Source organism: Eschrichtius robustus, chromosome 20 (genome assembly GCF_028021215.1).
Source record: "Eschrichtius robustus isolate mEscRob2 chromosome 20, mEscRob2.pri, whole genome shotgun sequence".
Taxonomy (NCBI): Eukaryota; Metazoa; Chordata; class Mammalia; order Artiodactyla; family Eschrichtiidae; genus Eschrichtius; species Eschrichtius robustus.
In genome coordinates this window covers 11,731,185-11,749,866 of record NC_090843.1, presented here as the reverse complement: position 1 = coordinate 11,749,866, position 18,682 = coordinate 11,731,185, and the positions used below count along the sequence as shown (strand labels likewise).

General features: G+C 63.1%; 1 protein-coding gene across 6 annotated transcripts in view; it reads right to left on the bottom strand.

The window, feature by feature from the left end:
- BAIAP2 (BAR/IMD domain containing adaptor protein 2) overlaps positions 1-18,682 on the bottom strand; it is a 69,167-nt gene that overhangs the window by 4,865 nt on the left and 45,620 nt on the right. The window contains exons 7-14 of one of the 6 annotated variants that reach the window (XM_068530005.1): positions 11,980-12,132; positions 9,056-9,280; positions 8,675-8,876; positions 7,825-8,026; positions 6,776-6,844; positions 6,200-6,362; positions 4,281-4,315; positions 1,483-1,530 (exon numbers count right to left, since the gene is read on the bottom strand). In XM_068530005.1, coding sequence (XP_068386106.1) covers positions 1,503-1,530; positions 4,281-4,315; positions 6,200-6,362; positions 6,776-6,844; positions 7,825-8,026; positions 8,675-8,876; positions 9,056-9,280; positions 11,980-12,132 — 1,077 coding nt within the window. In that variant the 3' untranslated portion in view covers positions 1,483-1,502. The other 5 variants (XM_068530006.1, XM_068530008.1, XM_068530004.1 and 2 more) reach the window with 5 other exon arrangements.

Sequence of the window (18,682 nt, the reverse complement as noted above, 5' to 3'; positions counted from 1 at the left end):
CCCTCAACCAACCAGAGGTGGCTTGTGACACCCCCGCCCCTGGTAGAACCATCAGGACAGGCAGACCCTGCGGCCGCCGTGCTGTGTGCTCCCAGGGATGAGTGCACCCCTGCCCGCCGTGCCCCTGGGGCTCTGCCCCACCATCCAGGGGTGGGGTTCTAGGCAGAGGCCATACGAGCCTCCCTGAGCCTTCACCCCCTTCCAGTACCTCCAGTGGGTGAGATCAGCTGGGCTCCACCAGCTCAGAGGGACCACGAGGGCAGCAGAGGTGGGGGCGGGAGATGCAGGTGTCTCAAAGCATCTCGGAAGAAGAGGGACAGATGCAGGGGAGGAGAGTGGCCCAGGTCACCCACTGCTGAGCCAGGGTCAAAATCATTTCTCCCATCCCCCAGTTTCAGGAGCACTTGTCTCTAGAGTTTTCCAGAACTCACACTGCAGCTCTTCAAGAGAAAGGCAGGGAAAAAACCCCAAACATATATATATAGATAAAAAACCCTGGCAGTCCAGTGGTTAGGGCTCTGTGCTTCCACTGCTGGGGGCCCGGGTTTGATCCCTGGTCAGGGAACTAAGATCCCACAAGCCGCGCAGTGCGGCCCAAACAAACAAACAAATACACACAAAAACAAGAAAGGCAGCGAAGGAGGGAGAGGGAGAGTCCAGGACCTGCTGGAGTGGTCCGGCTGCCCACAGGGAGGATGGCATCGCCGTGACGCCCAAGGAGGTGAAGGGATGACCATCTTTGTAAAGGGCCCATGTGCCAGCTTCACGCAGCAGACTTCTCAGTGACAGGGCTGGGGTGGGGCAGAGGGGCAGCAGTGCCGCCCAGACCCAGGCACAGGAGCCCAGGGCAGTGGGCTCCCCCTGCAACCCCCGCCCCCCACCCCAGCTGTTGGCGCTTGCTTTCCAAGGGCACAGGGGAAGGGACCGTGACCAGTTGGGAGTTGGAGGAGGCCACCGGGGCCTGCTCCGGAAAGCCTGGAGTAGCCCCTTGGAGCCATGTCGGGGCAGACAGCAGGTGAGCCTGGGCAGAACGGAGCCACTGCATCTGCTCATCCCCTGCGGGGCAGACGCATGCTCCCGCTCCCGTGTGCCTGTGGCTCTCACCTGGGCACAGGCCATGGTGCTACCCCCAGACCCATCCTGGTCTCCCCAGCCCTCGAGGGGCTGCGATACTCACCAACCCAGGAGCCAGCCAGGACGGGCTCAGACCCACGCCCAGGGACCGGTCTGAGGGGCACTCAGCCAAAGGAGCCCAAAGCCAGCCTCGCAGCTGATCACCAGGCTTCACCCCGATTATGGCCAAAGCACCCAGCAGAAGCAACAGGGAACCCAAACAGAGGGCCAGGCCAGACCTGCAAGCTTCCAGAGGGAGGAAATCCGAGAGCCCAAGGAGAGTCCAGGGAAGCAAAGACCCGGAGCCGAGCGCAGATGCAGGTTCAGCAGACCCTCGGACCCCAGCATAAGAAAACCAGGGCAACTTACTAACTCTAGTCAGGGGCCGCTCAAAATCTGGCCACTTCCACATCGGCACTGCAAGGAAACACAGGGCTCGGTTGGTGCAGGTGGAGCGGGTGGGAGTGAGGTCTGAGGACTCCGAGGGGACATAAGCCGGATGGAGGATGGGGGGACGCCTGGCAGCTGGCGTATGCTGCCAGGAGCATGTGCCACCAGCCACAGGGCAGAGCTGGCTCTCCAGCCCCCGGGAGGGGTCTGCAGGGAGGAAGCTGCAGGGAGCACGTCGGCTCAAGCAGGGCGTCCCTGGATCAGGCCCACGTGGCTCTCACCCAGGGTGCGGGCCTCCCCAGGTGCCCCCAGGGAGAGCACTGTGGCCTGGCACTCTCTGCACCTTGGTTATTCTGTCGGCGAGGAGGCCAGGCTTTGCACACACGCAGGCTTTGCACACACACACACGTGTGGCCCGGACACATGCAGAGGGGCTGGAAGGAGGCGCCACACCCAACTCGATGCAATAAATAAAACTTTTATTCAAACAACTGCAGTACAGGGCACAATTTCAGATTAAAAAAAAAAAAAAAAGACGAAAGGAAACAGGAAAAATATTTTCAGCACTTTACATCTTCATACAAGTTTTGCGGTTTTGTGTCTACATTCATCCATTGAGCATGGAATCCCCTGGATTTGAGATCTTTTAGCAAAATTAGAACACCAACATAGAAGGCTCTTTTTACAAAGGTCCATGTTCTGGCTTTGTTTTTTCCTTAATTATAAAACAGGGTCTGTCTGCGTCTTGAGCTGCTCCTCTCACAAATGCTACCAGCCACGTCCTAGTCCACGGGAGGGGGCGGGAGGGTTTTGCTAAATCACATCAGAAAAAGGAGCGTCCACAGCTTCACGGTGGCTCCCGTGGCGGGAAGGGCGGAGCGGCTGCGCCCTCGCTCACTTCCCAGATTCGAGGCGTGAAGAGGCCATACCAGCAGCCACTAAGTCCAGCATGTCTGTTTCTGAAGTCACCAAGACACACAAAGAGACGAGAGCGTTTTAGGGAGGACTGGGCAGGGACTGCCTGCTCCCCGATGGCAGGTGCGGGGGTGTAGCGCCCAGAGCCGCCCTCACTCCTTCACAGGCTGGTTAGAGAAATGATTTCCAGAACACGTGGGGTTGGGGGTGGTCTCTGGAGGTCTTTGGAATGTCCGAGTGCGGCCGGTCCCCCTCCCCGCCAGTGCACTGTGCAGTCACGGTCACGGCGCCCCGAGGCTGGCGCCGTGCTCTGGTCTGTACATCGTCCAACGGCGTCCGGGACAAGGAAGCGGTCAGGAGCCCGGCCTGGCGGGCAGGCAGGGCTGGGGGCTGTGGCCTCCCTCACAGGAGCGGCCAGCTTCCTCAGGAGGCCCCCCGGCTCGGCCCGAGCCCTTCTCTGGGTGCGGCCTGGAAGGATGCCCCCGGGGCCACAAGCCTCGTGGAGCCCCCAGCACCCTCCCTCTCCCGACACAGGTGCCAGCGTGTGCTGGGGGGTCAGATGCAGAGATAACAGTACGTACACCGGAGTCCATGCATATCTGTTTTTGTTTTTCAGGAAAAAAAAGTCCTTTTCCTGTTTTTCATCTTTTTGTTTTTTTGTTTTTTTTAAGATTTTTCTTTTTCTTCAAACTTTTTAGACCTGGCTCACGGTGAGCCTTCAAAGAGGGACAGCGTGTCATGAATACGGCGGATGGCGAGCAGCGGCGAGGACACCCCGCCCGCGCTGCCCGGCGGCAGGTCCCGACACACGGGTGGGGGCGTGTAAACACAGGGAGCGGAGATGGGGCAGCACCATGGACCCTGGGGGATCACAGAGTCTGGGGTCACCAACCAAAAGGCGGGGGTGAGGGGGCAAATGGGAAAGAGAAACAACCCAGGAAGAAACCAACGAGAGCCGAGGAGGAAACCGACGGAGACCAGACAGACCGGGGGGGGGGGTGGGGGGTGGGGGCAGGGGACGGCGGGAGCTCTTCTGAGCAGCAGCTGCCCGGGGTCAGCGTCCTCACACTGTGGACACCAGCGTGCCACTGCCGCTGTGAAACAAAGCACAGGACAGCTGCCGGGCCGCACACCTCCCCCGCAGCTGCCCTCCCAGCCACGCGGCTGGCCACCCGGCCCTGGGGGAGTGGTGACAGGAGACCCCCAGAGCCCGACAAGGGCTGAGCCCAGGTCAGGGGTTCAGGAGGCTGCAGCCCTGAGCCATCTGCACCAGCCTGGGCTGGTTCTGGAGAGACGAGCCCAGGGGTGGGCCCCCCTCCTGGCCAAGGTCTGGACAAGCAGGTCTGGACGCCAGGAAAGAGCAGGGCCACAAAACCACCAGGCGAGGGGGTCATGCTGCGGCTGTGGGCAGCCCGAGGGCCCCACCAGGAAAGAATGGGAGCCCCAGTAGTGGCTGCAGTGGGTCCCTGACTCCGGCCTGGGCACAGGGCCAGGCCCGGCTTGCTCCCACCCACCCACCCGCCCGCCCGCCCGCCCGCCCGCAAGGGGAGCACGAAGGCAGCTCCAGGAGGGGCTGCTTCCCCCACTCGGCGTTATCTGGGGACCCTGGGCTGCTGCCAGGGGACAGGGCATCCTGCACTGAGGGCCCTGCCCTACAGAGCGGACTGGGGGAAGGCACAGCGCGGTGAGGGACGGAGAACAGGCACCCTGGGCCCCGCTCACTGACTCAGAGTGGAGACACCATGGTCTCCAGCCAGGCCCCAACAGAGCAGGCCTGGGAGGGGAGCCACCCAACTCCAGCCTCCGGTGGGACAGCTCCCCAAAACCCACAGCTCCCCAAGACGAGTCTCAAAACCCCTTACCTGCTCACAGCCCGCGCCCCGTAATCATCCAAACCCTGGGGAGGAAAGAAAAAAACAGGTCAGGCTGGGGTTCAGGGGGTGAGGCCAGATCTACAGGGCAGGGTCCCCTCCTAACCCCAGGGTGTGCGGTGCTGCCTGCAGCTGAGGACATGAAAGGCGCCTCCCCCCCTCAGCAGTGACCTCCCAAATTCACAGGGATGCCTCCTTATCTGGCCAGCGGCCGACAGTGAGCTCACGCTCCCGGGCACACACAAGACAGATCACCTGATGACGCCCTTCCACCCATGTTCCCTATGGCTCTTAGGCCCTGCAAGTCATATGGTAGGAACACCTGGCAGGTGAGGGCTTCCTGGGGAACTCAGAGGCTGAAACCACTGACTGTGGGGCGTTGGGGAGCCGGGTCGGGGAAGCCAGGCTGGCGGAGGCTGGTGTGGGGAGGGCGGCTGCACCGAAGGTCACCCGCACGCCTGCCTCATGCATGCCTGTGCCGGCCCCTGAGCGCCCCACACCCAGTCGCAGCTTCCTCGGCCTGAAGCAGCTGTCGCCCCAAAGCCACTGAGGGCTACTGGGGACACCCTCCTCAGCCCTCTAAGCATCAAAACCAAAACCAGCAACCAGGAAGCAAGAGGAGGAGCAAGCAGTGGTCAGACTCCTCCAGGCCAGGCCAGCTGAGGCCTGGGTAAGGCTGGAGAGGGACTGAAGCGTCTCACTGCTCAGCAGCCTGGCCCTGTGACCCCCCCACCCCCCACCCCACCCCACCGAGGCACCACGCCTCTCCCAAGGCGGGATCAGCCTCTCCCTCCCTGCTGCTTGCCCTGGCCATTGGTCCCAACCTCACCTTCTCCGAAAGGTTCCATCCAAGGGTCTGGCCACACCACCTCGGCCTTGCCCCTCTCACCACTTAAATTGTCTCGAATCACGTGTTCACTCTGCCTAAACCGTCAATTCCCTGAAGACAGCTCCCTCCACCCTCGACACCTCACACAGCATGTGCCAGCTGAGCCCTCCTCACAGGAAGGAGGGGTGGGTGAGGACAGGACAGCTGCCGGACAGGGACAGTTGGACAGGGAGAGTCGGCCACCACGTACCCAGAGCCCTTCCCTGCCTCACCCACTTCTGACATCACACTGTCAATACAGGAGCCCCAGCTGCTGGGTCAACTCTCTGGCTGCCCAAACCCTAGAGAAATCTGGGTTCTCTTCTCTTCCTCTCCCCTCTGCCTGGGCCCCCCAACCCCCAAACCGAGGGAGGCCCTGCCCTAGAGAGCGGCACCGGAACAGAGCTGCTGGCCCCTGCCTACCACGCAGCCACAGCAGATGAACGTCCTGGAGGCCTGGGCCCCCTCCACCCCACGAGCTTCCCCGGCAGAGCTGTGCAGCACCGTCCACACTCACACCCCAGCCCCGCCTTGACCTCAAGACCACCAGGCACACTGGGGGATCCATCAGGGGATCCACCGGGGACCCGAGCCTCAGTCTTCTGCCTCTGGTCACCTGGTACCAGGTGGCCTGACCACGCGTGCCCGGCCCTGCCTCCTGAGGGCCCCAGAAACACGCTAACTAGAAGGTTCTGGCCACGTCTCAGGCCCTGAGCGGCAGACACTCGTCTGCACTCAGACCCATGGTTGCAGGAGCCCCACGGCTCTCAGGGAAGGGGCTCCACCCGAGATGATGCGTCCAGAGCAGTCTCAAGGCCGGCAGCACCCCAGCCCGAGGGAAGGGCAGGCAGAGGGGCCGCCGTGCCTTCTCTAGAGCCCTGAGACTATAGAGGACGTCTGGCCGTGTTCCCTGAGGTGGCCACAGCAGGGGTACAGATGCCAGGCCCAAACCCCCGAGCCCACGGCCTTCCAGTGGAGGTGCCAACACAGGGCTGCGGCCGAGCCCACCCACCAACGGCCCCTGCCAAGGCCCCCGGCTCACCTGGGAGAAGGCGGGCACGGCCACGCTGTAGGGCCTCTGCTTGAAAGTGCCGGCCGTCTGGGCGGGGAAGGCCCGGGAGGATGTGCCATAGTCGGGGGGCGGGAGGGCCAGGTCTTCCTTGTCCAGGAGGTTGCCCGTGCTGCTGCTCTTGCCCTGCTGCAGGCTGTGGGGACGGCGCGCAGGGCCGTCAGCTCGGGCCCGGCCGGCCCCCACGGGCCCCGCAAAGACGGCGGAACGAGACGCTGCTCTCCATGGCCTGGGGTGCAGCCACGCCGCCCCAGTGGGCCAGCCCCCGCCTAGGAGTGGGGTGTGAAGCGTGCAGGCGGGAGGGGAGCCGAGCCCTACGGCAGCCGCTCAGCCCCTCGCTGGCTCCGGCAGCGAGTCTCCTGCTCTCCCGAGGGCCAGAGGGACCTGGGGGGCTCACGGGGCCCCCACCCCGCCCCCCACAGCTGGCAGCGACCCCTGGGGCTCTCAGACGCCGCCCTCAGAGCACCTCCGCACCCCTGCACCCTAGGGCCTCAAACGTGCAGCCCCTCCCCAGAGCTACGGGCCACCTGCCCCTGTCAGCATGCTCACCTCATGTGCAACCTGTCACCGCCGTCGCCGTCCAGGACCCGGGTATAGGAGAAGGGAAACCAGCCCCGCCTGGAAGAGCAGACCCTGTCAGAGCGTGCCAGGGCCTCTGCATTCCGGCACGGGGGCCGACTGCCATCCGGCCCAAGTCCCACCCATTCCCTGGCCTGGCTGCACCTGAGGAGGGGACACGTGTGTGCGCTCCAGGGAGACCAGGAGACCCCTGCACCCACGCGGGGTGTGCGTCCAGCTTGGAACTGCCCTGCTCCGGACGGGAGCGAGGCTGGGGGTGAGGGAAGGTGCCAGGACCCAGGCAAGGCTCTTACTTCTTCAACAAACAGGACTGGTTTCCTGCCACGTGGCCCAGCTGGGCAGGGCCTCAGCCCCAAGTGGCCACACAGAACCACGGCACCAACGTGAGAGGCCGCCTGGGGGGAGGCCGCCTGGCGTGGTGTTGGGGATGCGGGTGCCCTGCCGGTGCCCCTGCTCCTCAGAGCTCCCCCTCAAGGGTGGCGGCTGCCAGGAGGCCAGAGCCAGGCTCAGCGCAGCCTCTCCCTCCCCGGCTAAGGCAGGCTGCTTCTGCCCTGGGGCAGGGGTCTCTCACCCCGCGGACAAGACGCATGCAGACAACGGTGGTGGCGGTGGCAGTGGGAGGGGACAGTCCCTGACCTGGGCGGCCCCTGGCTGAGCAAGAGCCAGGCATTGGCACAGCCTCTTGGCAACAGGCGTTCAATTAAGCCGTGAAGGCGCGGCCCACCCGGCTCAAGGCCACTTCTAGAACCCCAGCACGAGGGCTGCTCACGTGCACGGAAGGGCTTTGGGGTGGAAGGCTGGCCTCTCTGACCGGAAGGGCACACGCACACGTGGGGTGAGGGGCTAGGTCAGGGGATGTGCAAGTGAGGGACGGTGGGGGGCCCTCGGCTACATCTGTCCCTCCCAACGGAAGCGTGGGACCTGGATCATCAGTTCAAAGGAGGACCCAGAGCCCAGAGTCAGGACGTCTGAGGACCAGGTCATGAGGCCGACGTTCCCACCGCCCACACAGGACTCACATCTTGGTCTTCTCGCTCTCGCCGTAGTGCCAACCGTCACGGGCCTCGGGCACCAGCAGGGTGATGAAGTCGCCCTCCTTGAAGCTCAGCAGGGTGCTGTTGTCCCCAGCCGCGTGGGAGAAAATGGCCTTCACCCGCATGCGGCCATTGCGCTCTAGACCAGCTGCCATGGAGCTCGAGCGGGGCAGGGTCTTGTTCTCGGCTGCCGGGACGACAGGGCAGGTGTGAGGGGGATCTCTGCCCCGAGCGGGTAAGGGCACGGTCACCCTCCCGTCAGCTCAGCTGCCCGATGGTGAGATGCTAGGACGCCCCAGGTGGGCCTGGAGGTGGACTGTCCATCCTGATGGACAACTGCCAGGCCTCCAGGGCTGTTTGGCTCTGACTCTGGAAGGACCTGGGAGCTGGGGTGCGTGTGGATTCAGTCTCCGACCTGCCCCTCATCAGCAGGGGCAATTCTCTGGGCCTGAGCCTCAGCTTTCCCATCTGCTAATCAGGAGACCCTCACGGGCCGAGGCCACCGGTGGGGCTGCGGGAGGGAGAGTGCCGACCACGGCAGACACGGCAGGGCGGGAAACTGTGTCACGGTCAGCGAAGCCCTCCCCAGCGTCATTCACCTGCTCCTGTCACCAGCTGAGCTGCTGGCATCCCCACACCACCCCGCCCTATCGTGTTCACTTAATGGGGGAGCCTGGCCAAGCCCAAGGGTCCAGGAAGGCAATCTCAAAGGGGCCCCAGGGTGCTGCACACAGGCACGCACACTCGCGAGCCTCCGGACCTCCCCAGCCTCCCCTCAGGTGTGATGTTACTACTGCGGGCGGGGGCAGGGCCGGGGCCCCAGCGGAGCTCTTACTGGTGGCGTAGCTGTTCTTGGGGGCCACGCTCTTGCGCACAGGAAGCGTGTTGGAGTAGGAGTCACTCAGCTTGCTCTGAGACTGCGGAGGAGACGTGGACTTGGGCTGGGCGGCCTTGCGGTCAGCCCAGGGGTGGTAGTCCTCGTTGTCTGGGCCCGAGACGCCATTCATGACAGGCGTGTTCTCCTGGGCAGACAGCCGCTGTCGGGAAGAGGCGGCATGGGGGCGGTGTGGCAGGAGGGCCCGGCCCGAGTAAGGCCAGTGTGGAGAACCCCTTGCCCCCAGCAGGGGCGCCCCAGCTGCCACGGGATGCCAACCGTTGGTGCCAAGGGGGGCCATCCCCCCCCACACCCATAAAGCTTTACAGAGCAAGGACTTACCCCCACAAACGGGGCCAGCTCAGGGGGCACTGGCAGGGGCTTGGCCCCCGGAATGGGGTCTGAGATGACCAGGTTGGACTTGGAGGCCGACAGGCCGCTGGGGAGTATAGACCCATTGCTGCTGGCCATCTGCTGCATCAGCTGCACGGCGCGGTCTGGGATCTTGTTGGGGTCGGCACAGGCCTGCTGCCACAGTGGCAGCTTCTGCGCCAGCAGGTCCTTGCCCTGAAGCGGAGAAAGCCAAACAGGGTGGGAATGAGGGCCGGCCGCAGGCTCCTGCAGCCTGCCTGCGGGGCTGTGGGAGGCCAGGGCCTGCTGCCGACCTCACTGATGCAGCCCCCTGGCTCCCGCCTGGCACTGGGAGGCTTCTAAAGAGACACACCCACCCCGGGAGGGGCACACTTGGCTAGGGCTGCTCTTCGCCAGGTGGGGTGGTGCCTTACAGCCAGATGAGCCACCTGTTAAGTCCCTGACCCCCGACCTGGGAAAGGGGCCGATATGATGCAGTGAGCTGTGCAGTCGAGGGACCCCCAGGAATGAGATCAAACCAAGGCCTGATCAGGGCGGGGCCTCCCCAGGGGCCTGAGGGAGCTGAAATGGACAGGTGCTCAAGTGGTCAGCCACCGAACAGAAAGGCCCTTTGTGGGCAAACCCTGAGATACTAGGAAGAGTGCCACTCGGGCAGACTTGAGGGCCAGGAAACCTCGCAGGGACAGAGGGGACCGTGGGGAAGGGACAGAGCTGCCCAAAGCCCAGCTACGATCAGGGCACCACCCAGGGGCCCGCAAGCCCAGCTGTCCCTCCAGTGTGCACCAGGGCCTGCCCAGGACACAGCTAGCCAGAAGAGCACAGGGCCTGACAAAGGATGAGGAAGCCACAGGCCTGACCAGGGCCCCAGGATGGGGGTGTAACCAGAAGTGAGACAGCAGCCTGAGGGTCCCTGCAGCCCATTCAGGGGCCCTGTGTCCACGACATGGACACATTCAGGGCCTGGGGTGCAGCTGTGCCCTCCCCCTCTCCTGGCCCTCTGACCAAAGTGGGCTACCCTACCTGCAACAGGTGACACAACCCATGTTCCACTGCAGACCCCAGACCCCCCCTGTGTGGAGCTGCCCCCCAGCTTGGGGCGGTCATGGTCTCCAGGACCTCGGAAGGGTCTGTCCAGCCCTCACTGTCTCTCCTCACTTTATCTTCCCACTTTTTTTTTTTCCCCCCTATTTTTTGGCAGTGCCGCGTGGCATGCGGGATCTTAGTTCCCCGACCGGGGATCTAACCTGCGCCCCCTGCAATGGAAGCGCCGTGTCTTAACCACTGGACTGCCAGGGAAGTCTCTCTTCCCACTTCTTTTGACCTGTGTCTGGGGCAGGGAGGTGGCGTCCACATGGGGAAACTGGAGGCTGCTGCACAAACAGCCCTTTGGAGCAGGCCGTGGCCCCCTCTACCACCTGCTGGTTTAAACCAGGGGCCAACAAACAACCGCCCGAGGGCTGGCTGCTTGTCTGTGAACGAGGTTTGACTGGAACACAGCCACGTCCGTTGGTTTACCCATCTGTGGCCACTTCTCTGTGCAGTAGCCAAAACTGGAGATATTTACTAACTGGCTCCTGGTTGAGAGACATAGTTGATGGGTCTGGGCCGGTGGTGAGAAAGCGGGTCAGCAGGGACCCTGTACTAACAGGGACAACCCAGGATCAGGGCGCCGCAGCCCAGGGCTCCCACCCTGATGATGGCCCTGTTGCTGTCGGGCCTGAGCCCAGGCACAGGGAAATGCCGGGCGCCTGCTGCTGGGAATAGGCTGGGGTGGTCCTGCCTTCATGCCCCGGTGCCCCAGCCCGGGGGGCTTGTGCCTCTTTTAAATCTACCAGGGGGCTGGCGTCCAGCTCCCTGGAAAGTCAGCTGTCGTGTCTCGCATACACACGATCAGGCCCCCCAGGAGACGGAGATGGTGGCGTCCTGGAAAAGGACGGCTTTCCTGCCCTTCTGGCACGGATGGGCCTGTGCTCTCCCTGACCAGTCACAGGGCCCAGCCGCCAGAGGGCGCATACGCCTGCCACAGTGCTGCCTAGGGCCGCGTGGGCGCTGCGGTGGCCCTGCTAGAGAACTGCGGCTGCAGCAAGCACCGCCCTGCTGCCAGTGAGCCCTCGGGGCACAGGACCTGACGGCAAAGCCCCACTCAGCGGGGTGGCCCGACCCCTGACCCTGCAAAGGACATAAGTCCTGTCACTGTCCTTGCTTTGCACCTGTGGTGGCAGCAGGCCCTTGGGCAGGCCCAGGCAAGCAGGAGCCTCTCCGTGGAGGGAGGGCATCTGTCTCCTTGGCAGCTCCAGCCTGGGGACCAGAAGCTGAGTCAGATCAAGCATGTGTATGAGGTGCTGACCCGCAGAAGCCCTTTATGGAAAAAGGACACAAACGAGGGCCTCCCCGGGTTGGCTGAGCTGCCTAACCACACCTAAACTCTCAGAACGTTCTGGAATGTTCCCGCAGACAGCTCTGACCCCACCCCAGCTCCTAACTGTGGACTACAGGAACAGCAGCCCCAGTGAAGCTACCCGTCCCTGCAGGGGAGGTGTGTCCTCTGGGTCTCGCTGGCCCCGGGGGCCTAAGCTGGCCTCTGTAGGGGTTCCCTGGCACTGCAGCCCCTCCCAAGGAGCTTGATCCCTGGAGGAGACCCTCTTAGTGGGCTGTTAGTGTAAGTGCTCTCAAAAACATAGCCGGCAACCTCTAACGGGAGTCTTAAAGCATCTGCAGCTTTAACCCGGTAACTCTCCTTCCAGAACTCTCGCCCTGGGGAAATCCGAAACACACGGGACGTTCAGCACAGTGTTCCTTCACGACAGCTCCAGGCTGGACGCGTCCCGGTGCCCCTGGGGGAAGCTGTCGTTTCTGCCGACAAGGGCTCGGCCCCACGCAGAGTGAGCACCCACCTTGGAGTGGTAGGCGGCGGAGCTCTTGGCCACGGCACACTGCTTCTCCACCAGGAAGCAGAACCTCCGCCTCTCCTCAGTGAGAGCAGTCTTGTAGCCGTCAGACACGTAGCTCTCCAGCTCACCCTGCTTGTTGCCGATGGCGTCGATGTACTGGGGGTGGGAGAGGGGGTAGAAGAGGCAGGTGAGCCAGCGACGGGACAGCACGCGATCACCTCCAGTTCTGGGCGGCCCCACGCAGGGGGAGCACACCTCCTGGCCAGCGCACCGGTGTGGGGCTTGGCCGTGTGACTCACCCCGGCCATGGGGCTGCCCTGCTGTGCCACTGCCCCCTGGTGGCCCGGCAGCCGTACGTGTGGGGACCATGCTGGCAGGTTGCTTGGTGAGGCTGGTGGCGGTGGTCACCTCCCTCGGACCCGGACTCCAGACATAATAAGAGCCACCCTAATGCTCGGTAGACCAGGAAAGCTCAGCTGGCACTGTGTGTTGGAGAATAACTAATTCACACCCAGATCCCATGGGTGTGGGCAGAGAACGCAGACACAGGAGACCGCGCTTGATACTGGAGCACACCAGAACATTCTCTGCAGGTTGCAAAGTTTCAGTAACAAAGTACCAGCAAGACTGGGGACAGCTGTCCCAGGGAGGCCTGCAGGCCCCTCCGCGTCTGGGTGTGAGTCTGCGGGGCCCGGCTTCCCGGGTGTGGGAGGCCCTGCCAGCCCTCTTCTTGTCTCCCCTCTCTCCCCTCCACGCTCCACGCAGGGCACAGACTCCCCCGCCCCGAGCTGGTATCGCTCTCCTTTGGCCGGCCAGGGAGCAGCCTTTGCCGAATCAAGCCGCATCCTCCGGCGGCACGGGCAGGTCCAGGCCACGAGGGGGCGGCCTCCCCCGCCTCCTCCACCAGCTCTGACTCAGCGTGGGTGGGTGGTGCGGAGCCGGTGGGCGCAGTGCAGGCTGTTCCTGCCACCTCCCCTCCCCTCCCCTCCCCTCCAGCAGCGCTCAGCGGGAGGGCAAGGGCCCGCCTGCCGGGCGTGGGCCGTCCCCAGTGCTCTCACCAGCACACAGCTCTGTCAGCGTGAGTGAGCACACTACCCCAGGCAGGGCCTGCCCAGCGCCCCCACCAGGACTGGGACCCTGCTCCCCCCTCCAACGCCTGCAGATCACCCCGCCTTCAACACTGAACCCCCTCTCCTCGCCCTGGGAGGGCAGCCAAAATGGGCCAGTCCACTACCCCACCCCTAAAGGAGCCGGCCCTGGTCCTCCTGAGCAGCCGCAGGGCCGGCCACACCGCGGGGTGGGGGTGCCTGAGAAAGTCTGTGCAGGAGGAGAGAGGCCTCCAGGGCAGCCCTGCTCCCTGCCTCCACTGCCGCTGGTCCCCACCCCCCACCCCCGCCCCCCAGCAGCCCGAGCAGCTCCAAGTGCTCTTCTCCGGGTTATGAAACATGTGCACATCCCAGAGCCTCCAGCCCCTGCTCCTGCAGAACCTCCCCTGCACCGTGGCTCCTTCAGGAAGTGGGGGAGCAAGTCTGCAGATTTGGTGTGCTACTGGGGGCCTGTGGAGGCCACCGTGGGCAAGGCTGTGCTGTGTGGGGAGGTCCCGTCAGATGCCGCCCACCAAGGGGGAGTGGCTCACACCCGAAGCCCCTATGCGGACAGGAAGCCTGGGGGCGGGAACACCCTCTGGACAGAAGGGCCTGGAGGGGCTGGGCTCCCTCAGAGAGGGGGACCCTGATGCACACCCCCGCTGCCCCTGCCCCATCACCTAAACAACACCCAATGCTAGACTGAAATCCCCCAGAGGGTCCCATGCCCGCTCTGCTCCGTGGCTGTCCTACCCCGTCCGGGACATCGGCGTGGCCTTGCAGGCTTCAACCAGCCCGGAACAAAGACGCCTCCCTCGGCCTGGCCTGCTCATCCTTGCATACAGGGGCACACACAGGGGCTTGGCTGGGGCCCTGGGAGCCCCCTAAGGGGCAGCCTCAGAAAAAGTCGCTGCGAGGCTCCGGAAGGAGTTTGAGTGTTTTAACCCCAGGATAAGCCCCAGCCGGCCAGCCCTTCCCCGGGTCACCACCTCCCACCCTCCCTGGGGGCTGCTCCAGTGCTGGCCAGGGGTGGGCGCAGGGTGAGCCAGGCACGTGGAGACCCCACGCCCAGGCAAGAGGGGCTGAGGCGCTGAGAGGTCAGCGCGGAACCTCATGCAGGAAGGCCCAAGGGAGACCGCCCACTGTCCCCTAATTGGGGACTTTGGGGAGGGAAAGGCACCTCTTCCAGCGGTTACCCCAGGACAGCAGCGTAAACCGGGACGTGGGCCCCCAGGGTCCGCCCGCCCTGAGCCTGCTGCTGAGAACGGCTCCTCCTCGTGCCGGCCCGGCGCCCCCGTCCGTCCTGCTGACGGTTTCTGGGTTTTCAGGCTGCGGTAACATCTTTCACCTCAACGCTCCCACTCCCTGGAGGGGAGAGAAACCAGCTCGGGACGAGATGGCGCGGGGCGCTGGCCTCATTAGCTGCCTGGCAGCCTCCCGGGCCGGGGGAGGGAGTGGTGGTTTATTTTTAAGATTTCCATTTATTCAAACGAATCCCAAGAATGGCCAGGAGCAGCTCAGGTCTCAGGCAGGGAACCTGGGGCTACGAGAGCCACCCAGTGTCTTCCCAGGGACCACAGTTGCCTGGGATAGGGCAGGAGAGATGTTGAGCTATACCAGCCGGGATGGCCAGCCCAGGCGGGGGCCACGAGGACCCGGAGAGCCGACCCTTCCTCCACGGTCCCCACACCAAGCATCTGGCTTGGGCAGAGCGCTAGCCGGCCAGGACACTGGCTGCCACTTCTGTCAAGGAACGACGGCAGGCCCTCCTGACCTCCTTTCCCAGGACGCCGCCTCTTGGGGAGAGAGGCCACCACTTCACGGGCAGATTCTAGAAATCCAGGCCAAGTGAGGAGCTTTGCCCTCGAACGGGCGGAGGAGGAGGACACACCCCCCCGCCCCGCCCCGCCCCGCCCCCCGCTGCAGCCTCCAGGCCACCCTGGCCACTGTCGGCAGGGACACCCCCCAAATGTGCAGGAGTGTCCGCGCTCTCTGGACGTGCAGAGGACAGAACGTGCCTGACCCTACAGCTCTGATGACTTAGCAACAGGTCCCAGAAAACGGCCCAAGCCGGTCCCTGCCACAGGCAGGCACCGCAGCCAGGCTCCTGGCGTCCTGCATCCTCCCTGCCCCCACCACCTTCCCCTGCTCCTTGCTTAGCGGGTGCTATGGAGACCGCACTATAGAAACACCCAGCTGAAAGCATTTAAGACCCACAGAACGCTCCCACTTAGTCACCCTGGGCTGAACAGCCCTGTAATCCGAGAAGACAAAAGTGATCAGAACACATGTCTCCTCTCCTCTGTGGAGCAAGCCGGTGACTCAGAGCGGGGGAGGGGCGTTCTAGAAAACACCCGAGGCTTTGGTTTCCCTCACCGGATAGGCCATCGTGGCTTTCCCACGTTTCTCAAAACACCAACGCTGCCCCTAACCGCTGCAGCTGGTGAATGACAGCGGAATCCTTGGGCCTCAGCTGTCACCACTGGTAACCATTACTCCAAGGAGACAAGGAGGGAACTCGCTTAGCGGTGATGTACAGGAAGGTACAGCCAGAATCGGACGCCCCCAAGCTGCATTCAGTCACTGGGCAGCTTCTGGGGGCAGCCAGTGGCTTCCCTGGAGCCTGCTGACCGGGCCTGTGCCCACTCCCTGGTCTGACGCACTTGGCACCCAGGCCAAGAATAGGGAGGCCAGCCTGGGTCAGTGGGTGAAGCTTGGTGAGGGCTGTGGCAGCGGTTCAGTGGACTGTTGGAGGACCCTTAAAAATCTCATTTAAGCACAAGAGCTCAGAGCAAGGCTTGGGGCCGGGGCTGAACAAGAGGGCAACTGCGCCCTCCTGCCCACGGTCCAGCAGACGCAACAGCTAGCAGGCAGCTCTGCGGGGAATGTGCTGTGGGCACATCCTTAGGCAGAAAGTGCAGTGCCTCTTGCAGGCATCAGGGACCCATGGGCCCCGGGCTTCCCAATTTCCTGAGAAAGGGCCCACAGCCATCACTAGATTGGCGGGGGGTGGGGGGGGGTGGGGGTGGTCCGTGACCAAACAGATCCCACTGCCCACGCCCTGCCCAGTACACTCACACGCTGGCGTGTCCAGAAAGGATGTGCTGGGAGGGGTGCGCCCATGGGCATCCCCATGCCCAGACCCCAGGAGAGAACGTGGGGCCACTTCTGTCCATACCCGTGGGCTGGACATGCTGACAAAGGCTTGAGGCCCAAGGGGACGGGTCTCAGCAATCTGTGAGCACGCTGAGCCAAGGCCTTGGGTGGCCACCAGGGAGTGCGCCAAACTTCCAGGATCCACGCCATCCAGGTCTGAGGTCTGCTCTGCTGCCCTGGGACCTGGAGGAGGGTGGAGCCCGGGCTCCTGTGCCCACCTTACTGGGTGGTCCCTGCCAAGTCTCTGGACCCTTTGGGTCTCAGTTTCCTCAGGGGCTGAGCCAGATTGTCACTACCTGACATGGCAGCCCCTGCCTCACGTGAGCTTGGAGGTTCTGCAGCTACAAAATTCATATCCAACCTCAAAGACTCAGCAGAAAAACAGGAACGCAAAATACCTCACTAGTATTTGTTATAATGATTGCGTGTCTAAATAACACTCCAGACATGTGCCGCTAAATAAAACACCTCGCCTATTTCTTCTTACTTTTTTACATGCCCACCTCTCAGTGCGAAAAGACAGGTGCGGTGTGCCTGGTGCTGCCCCCGAAAGCCCTCCCAGCTCTGACAGCGTAAGATGCTCCAGATTTCCCACGGTGCGATCCAAGTAGGCAGCCCCGTCTGGAGGAGGAATTGTGCGGCTTGATCTGGGGAATTGGGGGTAGGTTTGGGGGGGGACCAGGGGAAGGGACAGAGTCCCCCAGAGGACTGAGAATCCTGATACCATCTGTGGACACAGAAGCCCTAAGAGGGCGCAGTAGCTGCTGGCTTCTCAGTTGTTTTTTTCCAGGAGGACCCCTAACTGCTTATACTCCAAGGAAAGAAGATGTCCCACTGCTGGGATGCGGTGCCTTGTCCACAGACCGCCTTTCACACTGAAGAGCTTTTTAAAATGAGAACAGCAGACGCATAAGGGGCTTAAACCACTGCCATCAAACTCCACGTGTCAACAGGAGCAGCCTCTGCCATTATCTTTTTTGAAGATCTAAATTATGGTTATTTTGTTTTTGCTTTGTTAATTACACATCCCTTGAAATAGAACAAATCTCTCCCCTTTCTCAGACGGCAATCTGGAGGCGCCTCCCGGAACAAGGGAGCCCAGTGAGGGGGAGCAAACTGCAGGAACCGCCTGCTTCAGTCAGCACAGGCCCCGGCAACAGCCCACACCCCACACCCAGAACGCTCGAGGCCCCGCTCTCTGCGGCTCAGAGAGGGAATGGGGAAGATGGATCAGAGCAGAGGAGGGGGCCCCTGGCAACCTCAACCCCAGCTGGGTGGGTGGGCCCTCTGCCCTCCCAACGGCAGGAGCCTGCCTGTGTCAGCAGCTCCAAGTGCTGGGCTGCTGAGAGCCTGGCACTGTGCCGCAGGGACCGTCCAGGGCCCTGGCCCTCTGCGCTCGGGCAGAAGGTTTGGCCCACACTGGGGGTGACCCCGCCCCACACCCACGCCCATCCATCTGCCTCCAGCCTTCTCTTCCTGGGCTCTCGCCTCTGCTGCGGTCTTGCCGGCCCCTCCCTCAGAGCTCAGAACCTACACAAGGGGTGGGAAGGACACACTGCCTCCCCGTGGCCCCCACTGGCCGGCCACACACCAACGCGAATCCCAAAGGCACGGACGACTGCTGGGTTTTCTAACAGTCATGGTGTCCCTTGGAGGACGAGGATTCCTGCCTAATCAGAGCTGGGCTGGGGGTGGGGCCAAAGGAAACAGAAACGGGAGAAATCCTTGGCCAAGTCCCTCCCGATCTATAAGGGGATCGTGCACCCAGAGCCTGACCAACTCCACCCAGCACTGCTTCCCAAAGTGCTTCACCCGGGATGGCTCTCGGCACCAGTCCCACCCCAGCCCGGACCCTTCCGTCTGAAGCCCTGGAGACCGCCAACCAGCCAGGGGCCGGCTGTCCATCAGAATCACCCCGAAGCTTTGAGAACCTGACAGTCAGGCTAAAGTACAACCATGCACCCGCATGCCTGGGGAGGGGGACCCTGGGCCAGAGACAGGGCGCCAGACGAGGCCTGTGACCACGCCCCGTCAGACACACGGTACGTCCTCCACTGACTGTCCCCTGTAGCCGCCTCCACACAGATGGGCGCTTCTGTCAGCGCCTGGTCCGGCGAGCACGGCCATGACCAGAGGTGCAGGGTGTGACCTCAGCCGTGTGGGCAGTACTTGGTGTGCTCCCTACTTCTAGAAAAAAACCTCTGTCCTAGTTTGCGCCCCAAATGCCTCTAAGTGCCTGTTCCCTGACCTATAATTAAAATCAATTCTCTCGCTGGAAATCCCAAAACACAGTCTCAATTATCAGCAGTTCACGAAACTGGCCCAGTCCCACTAACGGGGAGCCCATCACGGATGGACTGACAGACAGACAGACACGCTCACAGAGGACAAGCCTCCGCCCCGCTCAGGAGCCGAGGTGCCTTGCGGGAGGTGTGTAGGTGCTCCAAGGGTCAATCGCTGCCTGG